Here is a 21,520-nt window from a genome sequence, read left to right on the forward strand (position 1 = left end):
ATTATTTATACAATATATGCAAATATATATAATGAATTTATGTTTGTGTGTTTGTGTGACTTCTCACTGATGTTTGGAGCAGAGTTTGCTTCAAGTTTCCTGGAAAAATTGAACACCATTGTTAAATAAAAAGTCATCCAGTAGGCCAGTAACCTTTAAGTGACAACTCTCCTAAAACAGCATCTAAAAGCTGCACTGAATGAAGGATCTGACACAAATGATGATCCAGGTAAAGTCTTCTTGAAAAGAGTAATGTTGTTACTTAAGTCAATCAATCTTCTGTTTTAAAAGTTTTTGTTGATTATTTCCCAAAACCATTTTTCCAGAAATCTGCTAAAAACACTTAATACACAGTTGTTTCTTAAAAGTTAGTCCATTACGAAAGCTCATAAATTCATGCTTTGTGAATGGTGTTCATAACTATTTACATAAAAAAACATGATGTTTGTAAGAACAGAGTAAAAGTAAATGTCTCCTTGGCTTGGGCATATACAGTAAGTATTAAATATAAAAAATAATGTTTGCTCTACAACTATAATAACTAACCCACTAATATTTCATAATTTTAAGACATTTTGATACACAAAACACAGGGGTAATTTAGAGATGCCATAAACAGACTAGTTAAATACTGTTCTTTTTTGTCTCCAGAATGGGACAGCGACATGGCTTCTCTACTCGTCTTGCCGCATCTTCTCTCTCCTGGAAGAAAGCGGCCCGAAAAGATCAGAGGCAAGAGATCATGTGGTGAAATTTCATAAGGTTTGTTGAGACAACACTGTTCTATTCTAAATAATGTAGTTAATTTTTAAACAAATTGTTATAAAGGGACAATCATATTATGTTTCAGTCATGCCAAAGCCTTGATGATCATCTTCTAACCACTGAAGGAAACCCTCAGCCATATCTTCTTGCCCCAGGGACTTCAAAAGCACAGGATTTCACCTTTTACATTGTCTTGGACAAATAACTTTTGCCTTGTCAGTCCTGTACATCCTTGGGTGCTTTTAATTAGCTGTTCAAGTCCCATTTTGTTTTCAGTGTGAGGTATGCAGACAACTGTGTACATTATTTATATAGGTACAACTGAAGAAACTCCAAATGTCAGAGAGCTGAGAGCAAGGCTGTTAAAAAAGCAGTTTTTGTGTTATTCAACCAAAATGTTAAGCTGTTTCCTCTGTGCTTCATCCTTTGGTTCAGCGTTGATTTTGTTCAGGCACCTGAAACTAACTCATGGAATGGATCCAGGGAAAGAATTAAGATTAAATGTGTTCAAACAGGGTGTTGCTTGCAGTGCTCTAGTTATTCTGGATTTAGGAGACATCTGATTGAGATGTCTTCTTCATTCTTCATTTTGTAACAGATGTGTTCCTTATGAGACCTATTCTTGTTATGACAATAAACTTTCTTTCAGCTTCTCCCATTAGGGGTCGCCCCAGCAGATCATCTATATTCGTGATCCGCATGTTCAATTTGGCACATGTTTTTAAGATGGATGCCCTTCCTAACGCAGCCCTCCCCATTTATCCGGGCTTGGGACCGGCACTAAGAGTGCACTGGCTTGTGCAACCCTAATGGCTGGGTTCGGTTTCCTGACCAGGAATCGAACCCGGGCCGCGGTGGTGAGCACACCGAATCCTAACCACTAGACCACCAGGGATCCTATTCTAGTTATGACATCATTTAAAAAATTAGAATTGTGTTCTTTATTCTAGTTATGACAATAAAGAACACAAATCTAATTTCTTAAATGATGAAATACCCTCTACTTCATCTTAGTGCCAAATTGTTGAAGCCGGCTCTTTAGTGTCAACTCACAAGCAAGATACAGTTGTTCAAAATTATTCAACCCCCAATGCTGTAAATGGTTTTAGGGAATTTAGTGTACATTTGTAATTGTATTCAGAATTAAATCCTACAAGGACTTCTTAAAGAACCATATGCAACTAAAATGACATCAATTAGTTTTGTAATACAGTAGTAAATGTTTCTTTTGTGAATTCTTCATTGACATAATTATTCAACCCCTTAAAGACTACCACTCTGAAGAACAGAGGTTCAATGAAGTGTTTTCAATCAGGTATTGAAAACACCTGTGGATATCAGGGAGCAGCAATAAAGCCTAATAAGCACCAATTAGGCAGCTTTAAAATGACTGTGATACTCAGCTCCTTCTAGACATTTACTGGTGTGGTTACAAACATGGTGAGGTCAAGAGAATGGTCCAGGAAAACAAGAGAACAGGTGATTACTCTTCACAGGAAGGGCAATGGCTATAAGAAGATTGCAAAGATGTTAAACATACCAAGAGACACCATAGGAAGCATCATTCGCAAATTCAAGGCAAAGGGCACTGTTGAAACGCTACCTGGTCGTGGCAGAAAGAAGATGCTGACTTCGACTGCTGTGCGCTCCTGAAGCGTAGAGTGGAGAAAAGTCCCGTGTGACTGCTGAGGAACTGAGAAAAGATTTGTCAGATGTGGGTACTGAAGTTTCTGCTCAGACAATACGGCGCACCCTGCGTAATGAAGGCCTCCATGCCAGAACTCCCAGGCGCACCCCTTGCTGTCCCCAAAGAATAAGAAGAGTCGACTGCAGTATGCCAAAAGTCATGTGGACAAACCACAGAAGTTTTGGGATAGTGTTCTGTGGACTGATGAAACAAAATTAGAACTGTTTGGGCCCATGGATCAACGCTATGTTTGGAGGAGGAAGAACAAGGCCTATGAAGAAAAGAACACCTTGCCTACTGTGAAGCATGGCGGGGGGTCAATCATGCTTTGGGGCTGTTTTGCTTCTGCAGGTACTGGGAAGCTTCAGCGTGTGCAAGGTACCATGAATTCTCTTCAGTACCAGGAGATATTGGATGACAATGTGATGCAGTCCGTCACAAACCTGAGGCTTGGAAGGCGTTGGACCTTTCAACAGGACAATGATCCCAAGCATACCTCCAAGTCCACTAGAGCATGGTTGCAGATTAAAGGCTGGAACATTTTGAAGTGGCCATCGCAGTCACCAGACTTAAATCCGATTGAGAACCTCTGGTGGGACTTAAAGAAAGCAGTTGCAGTGCGCAAGCCTAAGAATGTGACTGAACTGGAGGCTTTTGCCCATGATGAATGGGCGAAGATACCCGTAGATCGCTGCAAGACACTTGTGTCAAGCTATGCTTCACGTTTAAAAGCTGTTATTACTGTAAAAGGATGTTGTACTAAGTACTAAGATTGAATGTCACTTGGGGGTTGAATAAAACTGATAATGATGTGAGCTCAGAAAAGACATTTGTGGTTATTTCATTATAAATGTTATGTTATATTTGTCTGACCTACACGTGCCTCTTTGATTTAATTGTAAGCAGGATGACTGAATGATCATAATCAATGTCAAACCGACCAAAACAATCAATTTCAGTGGGGGTTGAATAATTTTGAACACAACTGTATGTGCATTACCTTGATGTAAGTTCATATATATTCCAATTTTGAAAACAGTTCATTTTCAGAAATGAGATGAAGCAAACATGTACTTAGTCTGACATATATGAAGACTTCTGTGATGCTAGTTACTTTAAAATCACCCTTTATTTTGGACTAATACGTTTGCTCTCCAAATTCAATTATACTATGATGCTTTACTGTCTGGGTGTGCGAGTAAGTGCATAAATAAGCTTCAGTTAGTTCAGTATGCAGCAGCAAGAGTCCACACTAGATCTAGAAAATATGACCACAACACCCCTGTTTTAATCAGTCTACACTGCTCCCAGTTACATCTCACATTGATCATAAAATACTACTACTGACGTATAAAGCACATGGTCTCGCGCCACAGTATCTGAGTGAAATTCTGCCCCAATATGATCCCCCATGCCTACTTAGATCAAAAGGTGCAGGCTATTGTTGGTACCTTAAATAATGAAGACTACAGCAGGGGGCAGATATTTTCCTTATAAAGCCCCACAGTTATGGAACAGCCTTCCAATTAGTGTTCGGGACTCAGACACAGGCTCAGTGTTCTTAGGTAAAGGCGCAGATCTGGAGGGATCGTGTATATATAGTGTTTGGTGAACTGGGATATTTGTATGCTGTGGTTCCCTCACTCTCACACGTTTACTCAAGTTTGTTGACGGTGGTGTGGTGGGTCGTCACTTAACCCAGAGATCCCTCAAGTCTGTGTTGCCTTCCAGCTCTCCCTTTTAGTTATGCTGCCATAGCGAGTCTTGCCGGAGTCCAAACTGCACAGTGACATTAACTTTCCTACAACAATAAGGACACATAATAATCCATATCCTTCTCTTCCTGTCACCCTCTTCTCTCTCTCTTCTCTCTCTCTCTCTCTCTCTCTCTCTCTCTCTCTCTCTCTCTCTTTCTCTCTTGGTCAAGTTAAACATGCTCCTGAGGTTCCAGTGAAAACTCATCCTGCCTCTCTCCTCAGATGTGCCCACGTCATTCTGGCCTGCCTCTGGATGGTGGTCTGTTTGATTGGAGGCCACTCTGTGCAGCTGGGGATGGTTTCACATCAATGCCATGGGGATCCATGAAATTAGTGAGTAAAAACGGGAGCTTTAAGGATGGATTTGGACTGTAGTTAATGTCAACAGTCCTCTACACTGATTCAGGACTACAGTTTGCATTCTATCACCATCACTGAATACCTTAACATCGTTATCTGTAATAAATGGACATTCGGTGAAACCCAGATGAGGATGGGTTCCCTCTTAAGTCTGTTTCCTCTCAAAGTTTCTTCCTTATGCCAACTCTGGGAGTTTTTCCTTGCCACAGTTGCCACCGGCTTACTCATCAGGGACAAACTTAAAGAACATATTATTCTTTTTTATCACCACGTTATCTGTGTAAATCTGCTTTGAGGCAATGTTCATTGTTAAAAGCTCTACACAAATAAAAATGAATTGAATTGAATTGAATATGATGAGACTGAATGTGCAAATCCTCTTGCGTCCGAAAAAGGTATTTATGTTGATTGCCTTTACTTGATTCTCAGAAATCTTGCTCCAAAGATGAATTCTACCCTCATGAATATCCATTTGGTATCTTTGTTTCATGCACAAGATGTTAAGCAATATGCGACTAATGAAATACTGAAACCGCTAATGAGGACCTGAAAATATTAGAATATCAAAGTACTTTTTTTGAATATTTATTTGAACATTTCATATCTAAAGAAAGCTTGTTAAACAGGATGTATGCTTTTAATTATGGCTTTGGAAAATAAAAACAAGCCAACAAATATTAACCTTGACTGGATTACATGGAATAGGCATTTGAAAACTTGACATTTAAACCTTCGATATTTGGTGACCTGGTTCCAGAGGATGATTTTTGCACTGACGCTTGTTGCTCTTCTTGTTGAACATCATAAACATTGTGTTCTCTTACTCAATCACTGAGGGGATGGCATTGTTAAACATCATCAACTCTTTAAAGAACTGTAACCATCAAAATACTTGCTTCCAAAACATAATTTCATGCTCCACTACCCGACAGGTTCATGGTCATCAAATGCTCAGTGATGTGCATGGGAATGAAGACTAGCTCATTTGGTCTAATCCTGTACATGATGCTGAAGCATAAATTGCAGAAAAGATCATACTGGCTATGACAGAAAGATAACACAACACATAGTGGATTACAGCTATCTTTTTCCATCATAAAATGAATAGTTAGATGCATGTGGGAAATAGATGTCACCAACATGCACAATGGGGAAAAAGGCAAACTTGCAGACATTATGACACTATGGGCAAATGTTGCCTCTTACTTTTCATGTAAATATTCCTTTTACATGCACCACCTACCTAAACATGGTTGCAGGCCTTTTTCAGCAGGACAATGCTTTTCCAGATTGCAAGCAGCACTTGTTTGTCTTTCAAAGAAAGAGCCTGTATACTTCCTTCTAATTTTTGACTGATTCAGAAATTTTAATAGTAATCTTTCTTCATGATACAATTGTTGTTTTCTAATTCGATCACTGTGTTTCCCACAAAATAAAGTTTTTTTTGATGAAGTGCCTTGGTTATTTTGTATAGGTATATATATATATATATATATATATATATATATATATATATATATATATATATATATAAAATATATATAAAAGTGTTGGTTTTACTAATAATAAACAAACATTTTCATTAAGCATCCATATTTGTCCATGTTCATGTTGATTAGTTTATTAAAAACCTTTCCTTCAAGATTTAATTAAGGTACATTAAAAACATAAAAATGTGCGATTAAGTTGCAATTAATCACAAGTTTACTCATGACGTTCATACAGTTAATTAAATATTTATTAAATATATTATTTATTGTTTAATGTATTAAATATATTAATTGATTGACAGATATATATATATATATATATATATATATATATATATATATATATATATATATATATATAACAAATATAACATAAAACAAATCTCTCTCTCTCTCTCTCTCTCTCCATATATATATATATATATATATATATATATATATATATATATATATATATATATATATATATGGAGAGAGAGAGAGAGAGAGAGAGAGAGAGAGAGAGAGAGAGATTTGTTTTATGTTATATTTGTAATGTACCAGAAAAGTAGCTCAGGAATTAAGCTAGTATTATTTAAGGAAGTATAGTAGCATAGGGTAGTAGTAGCTCAGTGGTTAAGATGTGGACTTCCAGTGGTGGACAAAGTACCAAACCATGTATTTTTAAAGTAGAGAGACACTGGGTAAAATATTACTCCAGTAATGTAAAAGTGCTACCTTTAAACTTTCACTTGAGACATCAAATTCACTTCAGTATTCAAAGAATTTGGCTTTAATGTTCCTATTATCATCATCAAGACTCTTTGCTCAATTAACTCAGTTTATGTGAAAAGACTCTAATGTTACTCTTTGCACACCAATTTAATAACAGAATTATATTAATTAGACAATCATTGATATCTATTAAAATTATCATGAGCCCAAAAGCTTCTTTTTAATCGAGCAAATACGGCAATGAGTGTTGTAGCAAGTTAAAGTCAGGAGTTTCTTCCATTATTTATTCCTCTCAAAATGTTCTGCTTGCTGTTGAACTGACGCTGAACTGTATGTTTGTGCTAAGTAGATTCGTGCACCAAGCAGCAGTCAAAACAATCAAAACAGAGTGCACTCTACCTTTATTGGTGGCTTGCTGTGTGCTTGACTTGTTACGTCTTTATCCACTCATAAATAAATAGAACGACTGATTTCACAAAATGTAGTTGGGTAAAAAGTAAGATATTTAACTTTAAAATGTAGTGAAGTTGAAGTAAAAGTGAAAGATATGTGAAAAAGCTTCTTAAGTACAGTAACAAATTACATTTACCTCATTACCGTCCACCACTTAAACTTCTGATATAAATGTTGTGAGTTTACATTCTATCACAGCAAACAGCTGCCCCTGGGTGTCTCCCAAATTGTGTATAAAATGTAATAGTTTTATATATATATATATATATATATATATATATATATATATATATATATATATATATATATATATATATATATATATATCATTATTATTATTTTTTTTAAATAAATTAATCATGTTTTATAAATACAAACTTTAATATATTTATATATACCTACTTTAATACTATTACATTTAATAAAGGAAAAAATGTGGTAGTGTAGTGCGGAGTCACCCTTATTCCACATTAGATTTTTATTGTTGTACAGTGTTTTAGGATATTTATTGAACTAGTCATTTTGTGTTGGCATGTAGTGGAGGTGGTGACAAGGAGGAATATACCCCTCCTTTTCTTTCTCTCTTTCTACTGTGTCTAGCCTCTAAGGTCTGGCCTGTTTGCATTCCTCTCAGTTAATAAGTGTTTGTCTGATCCCTTGCAAGGGCTAAAGATCACCCAACAGAAACAGACTGGGCACTTTCTCATTTCCTGTAGAAATGGGAACAAAACTGGTGTTTAGCTGATAAATTATGACTAAAGTGTCAGCACAGATCAAATACACAATAGGTGGTCCGTCAGGATGCTGATGCACATACACACATGTATAGAAGCTCACAGGATTTTACAGTATAAGTAGTGTATAATCAATGCCACAATTTGTCTAAGATCATGAACTATTAAGCTGATGTTTTATTTCATTGTTTTATTTCCCTCTAATGTAATACAATTTGATCATTATAAAAGGTCATTCTAGAGTGAATGCACCTTAAACATTCATAATTCACACAGTCTTTCTTTGATTTCTGCTGAACTGTGGGAAAAAAAACATGAAAGATCATCTACTCTTTTCTAGGCAAGCACTTTAAAAGGAGTGCCAAACACTTTCCAGTGCTTTTGGTTAGTGTCCTGAGAATGGCTAACGCTGTGCTGGAATTAGGAAGGAAAGCTCTGGCTGGGCTACTCTATGAGGGGGTCCTACTTTAGATCTAGTGTTTGCGCCTTTTGTGGGGTTTTTGTCATCCCAGCTGCTCACCTATTGAAGGGAGAGCCTAAGATATGTAAACTAGCATCATTTTGCAAAGAAGCAACATTCACTCTGCTGGCAAACAAATAAAGAAATTAAATTAAACTTTTAAAGTGAGTAGAAGTCTAAGTGGAGGGCATCAGTGGAGGACATTCTTTAAATAAAGCCCTAATATTTTTGGTTTTTAATAAAGCCTACTGACATACTGCAAGAAGCTTGGCTTGCCTCCCACTCAGCATTGCTAAGCAGGTCTGGACTTGCCCATTCAAAATAGAGATAAGGCCAAAAGGATTACACACAGCAAAGCTTGAACCTGGCTGCTATGGTCTTTGTTGTGTTTCTTTTTTCTTTATCACTATGTAATTCTCACCCTCTTTCCAGTCCTCTCTTACAAAATGTCCAGAGATGAGTTCAATACTTTTTTACATTGCACTGCATTCCAACACAGTGTCATAGTCATTTTTTAAATTGTCCAATTGTTTTTAAAAGGACAATATGACGACATCAACAATTATTTTCTGGTTTTCTTCCTGTTCCTTGTCTAGTTATAGTGTTATAAGTTATATAAGCTATAAGTTATAGTGTGGCCTGATCACAAAAACTAACTGGTTACAGGTGCTGTATGATCACACCTGCTTCTTTTAATTCACATTTTTGGCACCTGATGTGAGTAACCCTGTTCCTTCTGAAACTGTTATATACATCTACAACCATAAATATAATAGAAATAACAATGTCATAGAATGACATCTTATCATTTCAAGTCATGATGATCCCCTTTTAACTGGTTAAGGTGGTAAACCGTTTTGTCATGGCAATCTTCTGCCATCTCACCCCCCCTCTGATTCCCAAACACCTACAAAAGAGAGTCACAGCTATGTGTAATGAATAAGAGGCCTCCCACAGTTTCACTAGGCATTGTTCTCTCTGCACTTGCTCACTGTGTGTATTGCCCACTAAGTTGGTGATGGATGTCAGATTACCCTGAAAGAGGGTGATAATAGTGTCTCACTCACAAAGAGGCACTGGTTCAGAGAACACACACACACACACACACACACACACACACACACACACACACACACACAGACACACACCATAAACCCACCACCAGCAACTCTGCATACAATGACTAAATGCACTTGTTTGACATCCACTTTTCAGATGCATATGTGTCTGTAAGATGATGATATTAAGTTTAACTTCAATATATTTAGCTATTTATGGCATCAATACCAGACAAGACAATAATTTGAAAAAGACACAATAAGGAATACATTTAGAATAGTGTAGCAACCTTTGGTGTCTAGTTCATCTGTAGTAGTAGTTTAATGATTATGGAGCACAGACCTTCTATCAGAAAACTGCAGAAGTGCAAATCATTCTTTTTTTTTAGTAACATTATACCATTGAGAAAAGCATCTTATTTAAATAAAGATGAAATCCAATATTTGTCCTGTGTCCTATATTTTTTACTTATGCACACTTCTTGAGGTTTTAGCAGATCATTTTGGCTAGATAAGTGTCATTTAAAAACTCTGCACAATCACTGTGATAAATCTTGGGTAACGCCAGACTCTTTCTCTTTCTGTGTATTGCAGCAAATGTTATGGGCCTTGTCCCATTTTGCATCCAGTCTTCATGACAATGGCACCCACAGTTACCCAGGAGACAGGCCTTTATGTGAGGAGCATGTGTTGAAAAAAAGATGTTTTCTACCACTCCCTTGTCCAGTTTTCACCCCCTTTTCAACCTTTTTCGGGAAAAGGGGCTAAATTGAGCTTGAAGGTGATTCCTGAACCAGTGGTTGCTCTGTGCTGTCTGCTTTTGGTACATAGCTCCAGGAATAGCATTGGAGTTGTGTTGGTAACAGTGGAATCTAATCCTTGAAAGATCCTGATACATTATGATCCTAGATCTGATATGAAATTATTTTAAGACATTACAAATGTCTGGCATTCTTACAGTTGAATGAATAGCTTTCTCCCTTTTATAGGGAGGGTTTAGTTTTGGTTCTAAATATTGGTGTCCTGCTGAAAAAAAGCTATGGTTAACATTTCATCAGAGAGCTCTCCTTACGGGCAGCCTTTAGAATTGATAGGCAATAAAGCTTGCATCAGGTTACTCTGGCCTCTCATTTAATCAAGCCTCAACATTCTAATTACCAAGCCATTCCTTCCATCAGTTAAAACTGGTGAAATTTGGGCATAGACTGGTCATTCCAGAGATGACCTGTCTTTCTTAAATAGTTAGATAAAGAATTATATAACAGCTAAAACATTAGTATTAAATGAACACTTACAGTGTTAATCATTAATGGAGATGATTAAACTAAAACATTGCCAGGGTTATTTTAGCCAGAAAACTTGTCATAAACCAGTAATCATAAAATAAATAACAATCCTAACACCATCTACCCCAATTATATTCAGAAATGTTGCCGAAGAAATACATTTTGATTTCTCTTTTGCATAAGGAAAGGAGGAAACATCTCCTTCAATGGACATAATTTTATTAACATTAAGGCATGAAAGAATTCCATTATATTAGCTTAAATGGTATTAAATGCATAAGTAGATCCATTAAGCTAACCATGTTCACTCAGTAATTAAGTGTTCATGGGAGTCATGGTAGTAGCCAGTGCACTGTTCAACCAATGATATATGATGGAATGGAACACTCATAGCCATCGGTCTTCCCCTGGCTACACAAATGGGTTAAAGGCCTGGGATTTAAAGGGGATGTGAGAATATGTTTATAGAATATAAACAAATTCTCAGAATATATTTTTTTTTTGAAGCAAAGTAACACATCACACAATTTCTTTGTCAGTAATTATTATTTGGCACATTACGCATTATTTGTACAATCTACAAAACAGTACTTAGGAAATAAAATGTTGCTGCTTTTATGTAATAATGCAGTAATACTTATAGATAAAATAGATTTACCAGTGAAAATAATTAATTAGCATGCTATTATAGGACTCAAAATAAAAAAAGAATCAATACAAATATTGTTTAAGAAAAAAGAAAGTTAAATTACAACCAGGTAAATCTGGCAATTTCATTTGAAACATTATAAAGTAATTAATCTATCATAACATAATCACATTTCAGGGTGCCATTCTAACACATTTTGTTTATGTACAATTGCTACAATTGATATGACACAAAAAGAATGCATCAAGTTTTTCTGTTGTAATGTGAATTAAAAACAAAACAGCTTCAGTTTATAAAACCTTATAAAGCTAAAAGTCCTGTGTTAACATTGTGGTAAAGGTTTGTTTGCATATTTTTTATATGTTTCTTCTTTTCAAGTAGGTACCTCAATTGCAATAAACAATTACATTTATCTTGTAATTTGAAATTGCTTGATTCTAATCGCAATTGGCTTAAATGACATCAAAACTGTAAACAAACAAATAAGCATAGGACTTATTGCAATTAACTTATCCATGTACATTTCCTTCTGTACATTCAGTTGTTGATCAGTTCTGGTTTCACAGTTAATTCAATATAAATATGAAAGAGCCCACTGTTGTGGCAGTTTTTGATCTGTGACTTTAAGGTAGATCACTTGCCAAATAAGTTTAAACATTTCTTAACAAGTAAAAAAATAAAAAATAACAAAGTCTGTACTCTTTGGGATAAAGCAGTCCTAATCCTGTCTGCTTCTTAAAATATTTTAATGGTATTAGTTAGACATTTCTTCATAAAAGAGTTAAAATTGTACTGTCAAAGTCGTCGCTAAATGAGTGTTCAACATCAAAGAGTTGATTGACGTCAGCATTAGAAATACAGAGAAGATCAGGACGGTTCTCTTCTTCTGACCAAGGATTCTGTAAAAAGTCTGTGGCAAAAAATGTCTCTTTGTCAACGTTGACATCGCTGTCCCTTTGTGTTTCCATTAGCAAGCTACTTTCTGCACTGCTGACAAAGGCCTCCAGGGGGTTAACGTGAATGCCATGTGCCATGAGGTCCTCATCTTGTGGTATTGGGCTAAGAGGACCACCCTCGTCCAGGCTAAAATCCCCATTCATGACCGAGTTTAGCAGAGCTTCCCAGTCAAAATTGCCCTCAAGAGATTCAAGAACCTTTGGTTCCTCTAATGTGGATTCTGAGCGGGATGGAGATTTGGCAACACTATTCCAGAGATCATATGTATATTTTCTTTTGCTGCCTTTTACTGCACTCCGGGTGTCAAATAAAGTGGTTTCTGCTAGGTTAGGATCATGTCCATTGATGTTCTCAAATTCTTCTAAAAGCTCCTTTGAATTATGAGTAGAATGGAGAGCATCTGAGATATTTGTTGACACAGTCTCAGGCACAGTCTCAGGCTGTGAACTCATTCTGAGCTGATTTTTTAAAGTTGGGTTAATCTGTACTGGAGGCATCCCTCGCTTTTTATAAGCCCCATTCAGAAGGCGTTGAGCATATTCTGGATCAATCTTCCAATAACCACCTTTTCCTGGCTCATCCTTTTGCCTTGGAACTTTGATGAAGCATTTATTCAGTGAGAGATTGTGCCGGATGGAATTCTGAAATAATTTATTTTGAGAGAAAACAAAACCAAATTAGCAACTTTTATTAATCACTTCTGTAAACAACAGGCTTTTCCTTAATTGGGTTTCTCTTTAGCAAAGCAGAAAGTACACTGCCAGGAATGCATGTACCTACAAGTAACACCAAAAATGTATATTCCAATTAAGTACTGACCCCTTGATCTTAGTTAAACATTATATCATAATGTTTTGAGTTAGACAGCTAAAAACAGAGGAAATGTCTGGCTAATCCCAAGAAAGCTAGAGGGTTAATTAATCATTTACCAAGTGTTTTAATTTGAAGAGAATACCAAATTTAATCAGTACATCTGATGGCTAAACTGACTTTTCTTTTATATAGAAGCTGTCAAAAAAGCTTTCCTTTAATGCTAGTCATTGGGTTATGAGCTGAGTTATGCTCAGTTAAGGTTTCTTTCTATTCAACAACAAAACTGCATGAATGGATGCTATTATAATGGCTATTTCTTTCTCACTGTGGTATACTATAGTAATATGCCTTACATTGGGTTCTCTCAGTTTTACTTAAGATATGAGAGGTACAATTGCTCTATTAACCTGGAAATAAATAGGTCACTTTCATCAAATGTAAGTAATTAGCATAACTTACCTGCCAGGTGGGCTCAGCATGGCGGAAGTAGCAGAAATTGTCAGTAATCCATGTGTAGATATCGGAGAGTGTGATTTTGCTTTTCTTGCTTGCTTGCATAGCCAAACATATAAGTGTGGCATATGAGTATGGTGGCTTGATATGGGGGTTTGTCTTGTAGTCAATCTCCTCTGCACAGTATCCATATTCAGCCATGCTGGGCAGACTGCACAGGGCAGTTGCTGTTGGCTTACCAGGAGTCAGTGGCATGCATATGCAAGCAAGATCACCTTCTAGAGGAGATGCAGGGGCATCTCCATGCAGATGCTGCTCATAAAGGTTGCTTTGATGTTGGTTATTAGAAATCACATATTGCCCTCCGCTGGTATTACGAATAGAGAACTCTTGTAACCACTGCAGATTGGTCAGGCTGTCATCCATGTTGTCAGAACTGCTGCAGTTGAAACTGCTGCTTTCGATTAGCTCCCTAGCTTTTGTAACAGGACTGAGTACTTCTTTCTCCAGTACCACTGAGCCCTTTGCCCATGATTCCAAAATGTTAATTGACAGCATGTTTCTCTGTCCACTTTTAATGCACTTCTTCAAAAGTGGCCTGCACACAAAATATTCACATTTAGTTTATAGCCAGTATTAATTATTTATGAGACAAACATTAAAGGAAACATATATATGTAGCTCATTAAAAATTATAGGTATTTTATAGCTGTACGTTGTAAGAGTAAATTTTGAGCAAAGTTTTATATAAGGATGGTATGAAGTTGCTAATGGTCAAGCCTCCACCAAATTCCACGGCTAACTGAAGGTCATGGAATTTCAGTAAAACGTTAACAGCTTGCTCTGTAGCCTTAGTTACATGTTTTTGCTTTCACCTGTAAATTTTTCTATTATATATATATATATATATATATATATATATATATATATATATATATATATATATATACTGTATATAAATATATGGAGATAGAGAAAGAGAGAGAGAGAAAGAGAGAGAGAGAGAGAGAGAGAGAGAGAGTGTGTTCTATTTATTTCTAATTTATTAAAAAAAAAAAAACGTTGGCAAACTCACCTCTTTTACGAGATAAAATTAATTGAGGGGGCGCATCGAAAGAAAAAAGTAACGTTTATATCCTTATTAGAGCTTGCTTGATGTACCGTTAACTGTTGATTGGCAGGAAGAAATTGAGAGATTGAGTGGCGTGAGCTCCCGCTACTCCGGTAAAAGGTGATCTGGCAAAACTCCGCGGGGGGGGTCATATACCTGCTTGTCCAGTTACTATAACAACGGTACACAAATGTACCGCCGTATCCTATTGGTGCGTTGACTGTGGTTAAGTCAACCAATCACGAGTGCCTGTTACGTAAATATAGGCGGAGCTTAGACAAAGAGAATCAAATGGGAGGTCCGGCTCTTTTTTTAAATATTCGACTCTTTTGGCTCGGCTCCCTTAAAAGGTGCCGACTCTTATGGCTCCCGAATGGCTTTAGTATCATACGAAGCCTTTCATTTTAGCCTAATTTAGCAATTATGAAAAGTTTGTGTGTTGGTAAACATTTTTACATACACTTTTATTTAGTTTTACAATTATTAGTTAATCTTCTAAATATATGTTTTACTTTAGAGCAGTGGTCCCCAACCCCGTCCGTGGGTCAATTGGTACCGGGCCGAACAGAAAGAATACATAACTTACATTATTTCTGTTTTATTTATTATCTGATTCTGAACGATGTTTTTTTTTTTTTTTTTTTGGAGGGGGGGGGGGGGGGTAGGACAATAAATATAAAATTTCTCATGAGCAATTTTTTAAGGGGGACACAAATAATACAGTCAAATTGTACTTTTAATATGTCCCCACAGTGAAAAACTTTGCTTTTATTATTGTAGCATGGAGACTGCGTCATTATGGTTATTTTAAATTTAAGTTTTTCTCAGGTTCAATGACAAAGCAAAACAAGGAATTAAAAAAAGGTTTAAAATGTTATTTAAAATTAATTAAGACACTTAAAAACAGAATAGAAATGAATTATACAGTGTGGTCAGTTCGGATGTAGCACAGTGCTAATTTAGTAAATGCACAACTAAACAATATGCTAATTGTGGCCGTTAATGTAAGTTAACATTATACCAAGTCGTCCCAAATAAAACACTGCATGGGAAACGGCTTTGGTGTGTTAGTTACAGTGCACTATGCTACAAGCTAATGTAAACAAGCTAACGTTAACTAGATAAGTCATTTTTTAATCACTTATAGAGTAGATTCATGGAAAATTACATCGCTATTTAGCATTTTTGCCGCAACTAATTTATGAATGAGTCTGCATCTATTAGATTAAAGAGAATCGCTTTATTTAAAGTGAATAAAATACCCTAGTAACGGAGTTGAACATTAATTGAGCCGCAGACACACACCTGACTCGTGTGTGTAGAGTGGGTGAGATCAACTGGGCACACAGGCAGTGGGTCAAACCACTGTGAGGAGGGGGGGTGTTTCTAAATGCATTTTTGCGGGGGTTTTTTTCTACTTACACAATTATTTAGGTATACATAGTTATATTGTTTACAATAGAGAGGGCGATATTTTTTTGATAATTTTTTTTGGGGGCACAACCCTTGGATGGGGGGGGCATGTCCCCTCCTTCCCCCCGGGATTTACGCCCATGTCTCTCCGTCACATCTGTCTATGACTCACTCTTGATGCATGTCATGATGCCTCGGTCACATGACTTACCTCCATCCGCTACCTTCTTAAAGGGGCTCCGGCCGCTAACTCATAATACATTACCGCTAAATGTAAACCTCCAAGCTAGCAGAATCACCAGAAATCAACACCGTGGATTCACGTTTATTGTTATATTTAGAAAATACAAGTGTTTATGCCGTTTTAATATCATTTTATTTTGTTGTATTTATCCGCCACACCTTAAAGGCCGGTCCGTGAAAATATTGTTTGACATTAAACCGGTCTGTGGCGCAAAAAAAGGTTGGGGACCATCAAAAAAGTCCATCCCCAGTCTGCATGGATTCTGAGCAGAGCTGAGCAGAGCTGTGCAGGAGCGGCACAGGAGTCGGCTCTTCTCTCGTATTTGCTACAAAGAATCTTAGATCCAACTCGTTCGCGAACGACACATTATTAAACTAATTAACTACACTATTAAACGCTCTCTACTAAAAAGTTCTGTTCAGCTCTATAAAAGCCGATTCTCCACTGGAGAGATGAACGGAACTTTCTAGAAACGAGCATGGGCGTAAATCCCGGGGGGGTGGGGGGGGGACATTCACCCTCTGAGGGTTGTGCCCTCAAAAAAATAATTATCTAAAAAATATCGCCCTCTCTATTGTAAACAATATAACTATGTATACCTAAATAATTGTGTAAGTAGAAAAAACCCCCCGCAAAAATGCATTTAGAAACAGCACCCCCCCCTCCTCACAGTGGTTTGACCCACTGCCTGCGTTCCAAGTTGATCTCACCCACTCTACACACACGAGTCAGGTGTGTGTCTGCGGCTCAATTAATGTTCAACTCCGTTAACTAGGGTATTTTATTCACTTTCAATAAAGTGTTTCTCTTTAATCTAGTTGACGCAGACTTATTCAATTGCTGATTAGCAATGTAATTTTCCATGCATCTGCTCTATAAGTGATTAAAATATGACTTATCTAGTTAACGTTAGCTTGTTTACATTAGCTTGTAGCATAGTGCACTGTAACTAACACGCCAAAGCCGTTTCCCATGCAGTGTTTTATTTGGGACGACTTAACGGCCACAATTAGCATATTGTTTAGCTGTGCATTTACTAAATTAGCACTGTGCTACATCCGAACTGACCCCACTGTATTTTTTTGTATATTTAATTTCTATTCTGTTCTTAAGTGTCTTAATTAATTTTAAATACAATTTTAAAACTTTTTTTAATTCCTTGTTTTTTCTTTTTTCATTTTAGCTGGTAAGATATTTTTTTCATTTGCTATTGAATCTGCCATATAGGCTTGTGAATGAAAAGGAGCCTCAGACAGAACTTAAAGTACTTTGACCGCTTAATTTTTGCCAGTCCCCCATGAAGTTCCCTAAAGGTTTCTTCCTCATACCATCTCAGGCAGTTTTTCCTTGTTACAGTGGCACCACTGGCATGTTGATTAGGGATAAACTAAAAATGGACTCATAAACTAAAACTTATAAACACTAAACTTACACAAACTTTATAACCACGTTTGTATTGAATTGAATATGTACCCCATACAATTATTGGTAAAGTCCACAATGCCAAACTCCAATGCAAATTTAAGAGTTCGAATTAACAGAAAATATATCCGTCCAGGTGAATTTGAAGACAGGTTTGATTTGCAACCAGACTGCAGTACAGAATCTGAGAACATTGCCAAAATCTTTCAGTGTGTTGGGGTAGGCATTTTAGTACCACATTAGAAAACATTAATTTACTCATGCAGGCTAATTTGCTGATGATAAATAAACACATAACTAAGTGGGACGATTTTTATATACTAATGCATGCATTTAGACTAGTTTTAGTGGCTAATTTTACATTTATATTACATTTGCATTTTAAAATTTTAACAGTAAAAGCTCAACAGTGAATCAGATTCTAGCTAGCATTAAATCTTTACCAAGCATTTTAAATACAGTATTAATATTGTAAAATATTTTAAAACTTCCTTATTATTCTACATAACATTAGTCATTATATGACCAGCAAACAAATAGAGAGTAAATAATATCTTCCAGCTAAATGGCATAGTTGCTCTAAAGTGAAAACCCTTTATGGATTATGTAGTCATTTTAAAACCTTTGAATAAAGCATATACATTTCTGGGAACAGGATTAATACATTTAAAAAGTTTGCAAGTTTAAATAAATAATACTGCTAATTAGCTGCATAATTGTGTAATGTGTAATACATTACTCCACTTCTTTAAGTTCAGTTCATTGCTTCATCTGCTTAAGTATATTAATATATATGCAGCACAATATTATATGACAATACAGCCTCTTTAGGATGGCAACTACTAATAGACCTACTTTTGGATCTTAAATCTTACAAGATTTTGTACCAGATTTTCAGGCATGACAGAGATGCCAGAATCCTGTAACTAAAAGAAGATGCATTACGCAACTTGGGTGGATGTGAGACAAAGCCAGGTGAGTAGATTGTTAATCTTTGTATTATTGTTGCAGTTCTTACAACCATAAATATTTTATCTTATAGGACAGACCCAATGATCCATGACAAAATCAAGACCTTACCCAAGTACAGCAGTGGGTGTCTGCCATAGAGACCCGAACAAGTTAGGTAAACTAGTCAGATGATTACTAAACAATGGCTTTGGAAAGCTTTGCTTTGAAGTGCTCTAAGGAAAGAAGATCGACGTGTTGTGAAACCGAAAGCCAAACATAGTATTTATCTTCATGGTTGAGGGATCATATTGAGTCAGACACCAGGACTGCTAGTTGACTTTGAAGGCTAGTTCATCCCAATACAGCAACAGTTATTTTATTAATGAATTTTGTTAATTTATAACTTTATCTATGGCACAAATTTGAAAAATTTATAATAAAATAAAAATAAAAAAACTTTAAGATAATCACATGAGCCGATATTATATTCACAACAGAACATAGTGAACATAACACATGTTTAAACTGAGAGATTTTACATTTTTCTGCACAAAATGAGCTCATTTCAAATTTGATGCCTGCTACAGGTTTCAACAAAAGTTGGCACAGGGGCATGTTTTCCATGGTGTAGCATCTACTCTTCTTTTCAAAACAGTTGGGCATTGAGGTTATGAGTTTCTGGAGTTTTGCTGTTGTAATTTGGTCCCATTCTTGCCTGATACAGTTTCCAGCTGCTGAAGAGTTCATAGTTGTCTTTTATGTTTAATAGTGTGCCAAATGTTTTCTATAGATGAAAGATCTGGACTGCAGGCAGGACAATTCAGTACCCGGACTCTTCTACTATGAAGCCATGCTGTTGTAATAGCTGCAGTATGTGTTTTTGCATTGTCCTGCTGAAATACACAAGCCTTTCCCCGAAATAGACCTCATCTGAGGGAAGCATATGTTGCTCTAAAACCTTTATTTACCTTTCAGCATTTATAGTGCCTTCCAAAACATGCAAGCTACCCATACCGTATGCACTTATGCACCCCCATACCATCAGGGATACTGGCTTTTGAACCGAACACTGATGGAAGGTCTCCCTCTTCTTTAGCCTGGATGTCAAATTTGGTCTGACCATAGAACACTTTTCCTTATATTTTAACTAACGTCACTGACACAATCATGCTGATGAGTGATGCAGTGTCATCTGAGGGCCAAAAGACCACTGGCATCCAAAAAAGGTCTTCGTCCTTTTCCCATACGCACTAAGATTTTTATAGTCTCTCAATCTTTTTTTGATGTTATGTACTGTAGATAATGAGGTTTGCAAAGAACCAGTGCGTAAAAAGATTAAAGAATATTAACATTGCAATTTGACATTGAAGAACGTTGTTTTTAAAGTATTTCACAATCTTTTTATGCACTTGTTCACAGATTGGAAAGCCTCTGCCTCTGTAAGATATCCCTTTTATAGCTAATCATGTTACAGACCTGATGTCAATTAACTTGATTAGTTGCTAGATGTTCTTCCAGCTGAATATTTTCAAAATCTCTGGCTTTTTCAGCCCTTTGTTGCACTCGTGCTAACTTTTTTTGAAGCAGGCATCAAATTTGAAATGAGCTCATTTTGGGCGAAAAAATAATTCAATTTCTCAGTTTAAACATTTATGTTCTCTAAGTTTTGCTGTGAATAAAATATTGGCTCATGTGATTTGAAAGTATTTTATTTTTATCTTATTCAAATGTAAAAAACGTCCCAACATTTCCGGAATTCAGGTTGTAATTTCAAAACACCTCATCGCTTCTTTCAAAGTAAAATGTTCACTGACTACACAACTGACCACAGTCCCTCTGTATTTAAATTATTCTTGTCATTTCAATTATATTAGCAGAATTGTTATAATGTATTTTTTTTTACCTGTGTGATTTAAAGACAATGACCTGAAACACACAGTAGCCAGACAGTGTATTGCAGGGGGTGGGGAGGTCACCTAGGTGAATACACCAGCCAAGGTATGTTTCTTGTTTATAATGTTTAAAATAAATAGAATCCTTATTATCTTTCTATGTATTTGTTTTGTTATGATTTATTTATTTGCAGATCACCTAATCAGCTTTATTAATTAAGGATGCCTAAGCATACAAGAAATTTTTTTTTTCAGTAAACCAACACATTTAACATACAGTCAGTGCAAACAGTGCTGGACTAATCGCGAGAGAGAGAGAGAGAGAGAGAGAGAGAGAGAGAGAGAGCGAGCGAGCGAGAACTAAGGTGAAGGTGCTCAATGGCAGGTAGTTGGGTGCCAATGGTGTGTTAAGTGGTTTCCCTTTGTTTCCCTTTGACCACCCTTTGTAGAATTTTTGGTTTAGACACTGTGGAGCTGCCATATCACACTGTGATGGAGATGTTTAGGATGCTTTTGATGTTGCAGCCGTAAAATCTAGTCGTCATTAATTAGTTAAAAAAAAAAAAAAAAAAAACATTGTAAGTTATTATTCAGGTTGGTGAAAGGGCAAATTAATTTGTATTAGAATGTGTGACACAAGCATTAAATAAATAAATGATTAAACCAATTAACAAATTTGTTTCATTTAAGATTACAAATGTTCTTAACATAAAAACCTGATTAGAACTAATCAGTGTTACAGCAAGTGTCTGTATTAACAGTACACCTCTTTTTTCCTGTGTCTGAAGAGACACAGGGGATCGCTTTTAAAACTGGCAAATAAATTACCAAAAATACTAGTTATTTTTTAC

General features: G+C 36.2%; 1 protein-coding gene and 1 long non-coding RNA gene across 2 annotated transcripts; one reads left to right on the forward strand and one right to left on the reverse strand.

Annotated features, from left to right (window-relative positions):
• The first annotated feature begins 172 nt into the window (after window positions 1-172).
• On the forward strand, window positions 173-1,274 carry LOC124397366. The gene is made up of 3 exons (XR_006927912.1): window positions 173-229; window positions 652-762; window positions 851-1,274. It is a non-coding gene; the product is annotated as an uncharacterized LOC124397366 (long non-coding RNA).
• Window positions 1,275-10,966: 9,692 nt separating this feature from the next.
• foxj1a (forkhead box J1a) lies at window positions 10,967-15,096 on the reverse strand. Its single transcript, XM_046866311.1, has 3 exons — window positions 14,712-15,096; window positions 13,643-14,234; window positions 10,967-13,011 (listed from the first exon to the last, which is right to left on the reverse strand). The coding sequence occupies exons 2-3, from the start codon at window positions 14,192-14,194 to the stop codon at window positions 12,184-12,186; spliced, it is 1,380 nt and encodes a 459-aa protein (XP_046722267.1). The 5' UTR covers window positions 14,195-14,234; window positions 14,712-15,096; the 3' UTR covers window positions 10,967-12,183.
• Window positions 15,097-21,520: the final 6,424 nt, after the last annotated feature.

Source organism: Silurus meridionalis, chromosome 14, assembly GCF_014805685.1.
Source record: "Silurus meridionalis isolate SWU-2019-XX chromosome 14, ASM1480568v1, whole genome shotgun sequence".
NCBI lineage: Eukaryota > Metazoa > Chordata > Actinopteri > Siluriformes > Siluridae > Silurus > Silurus meridionalis.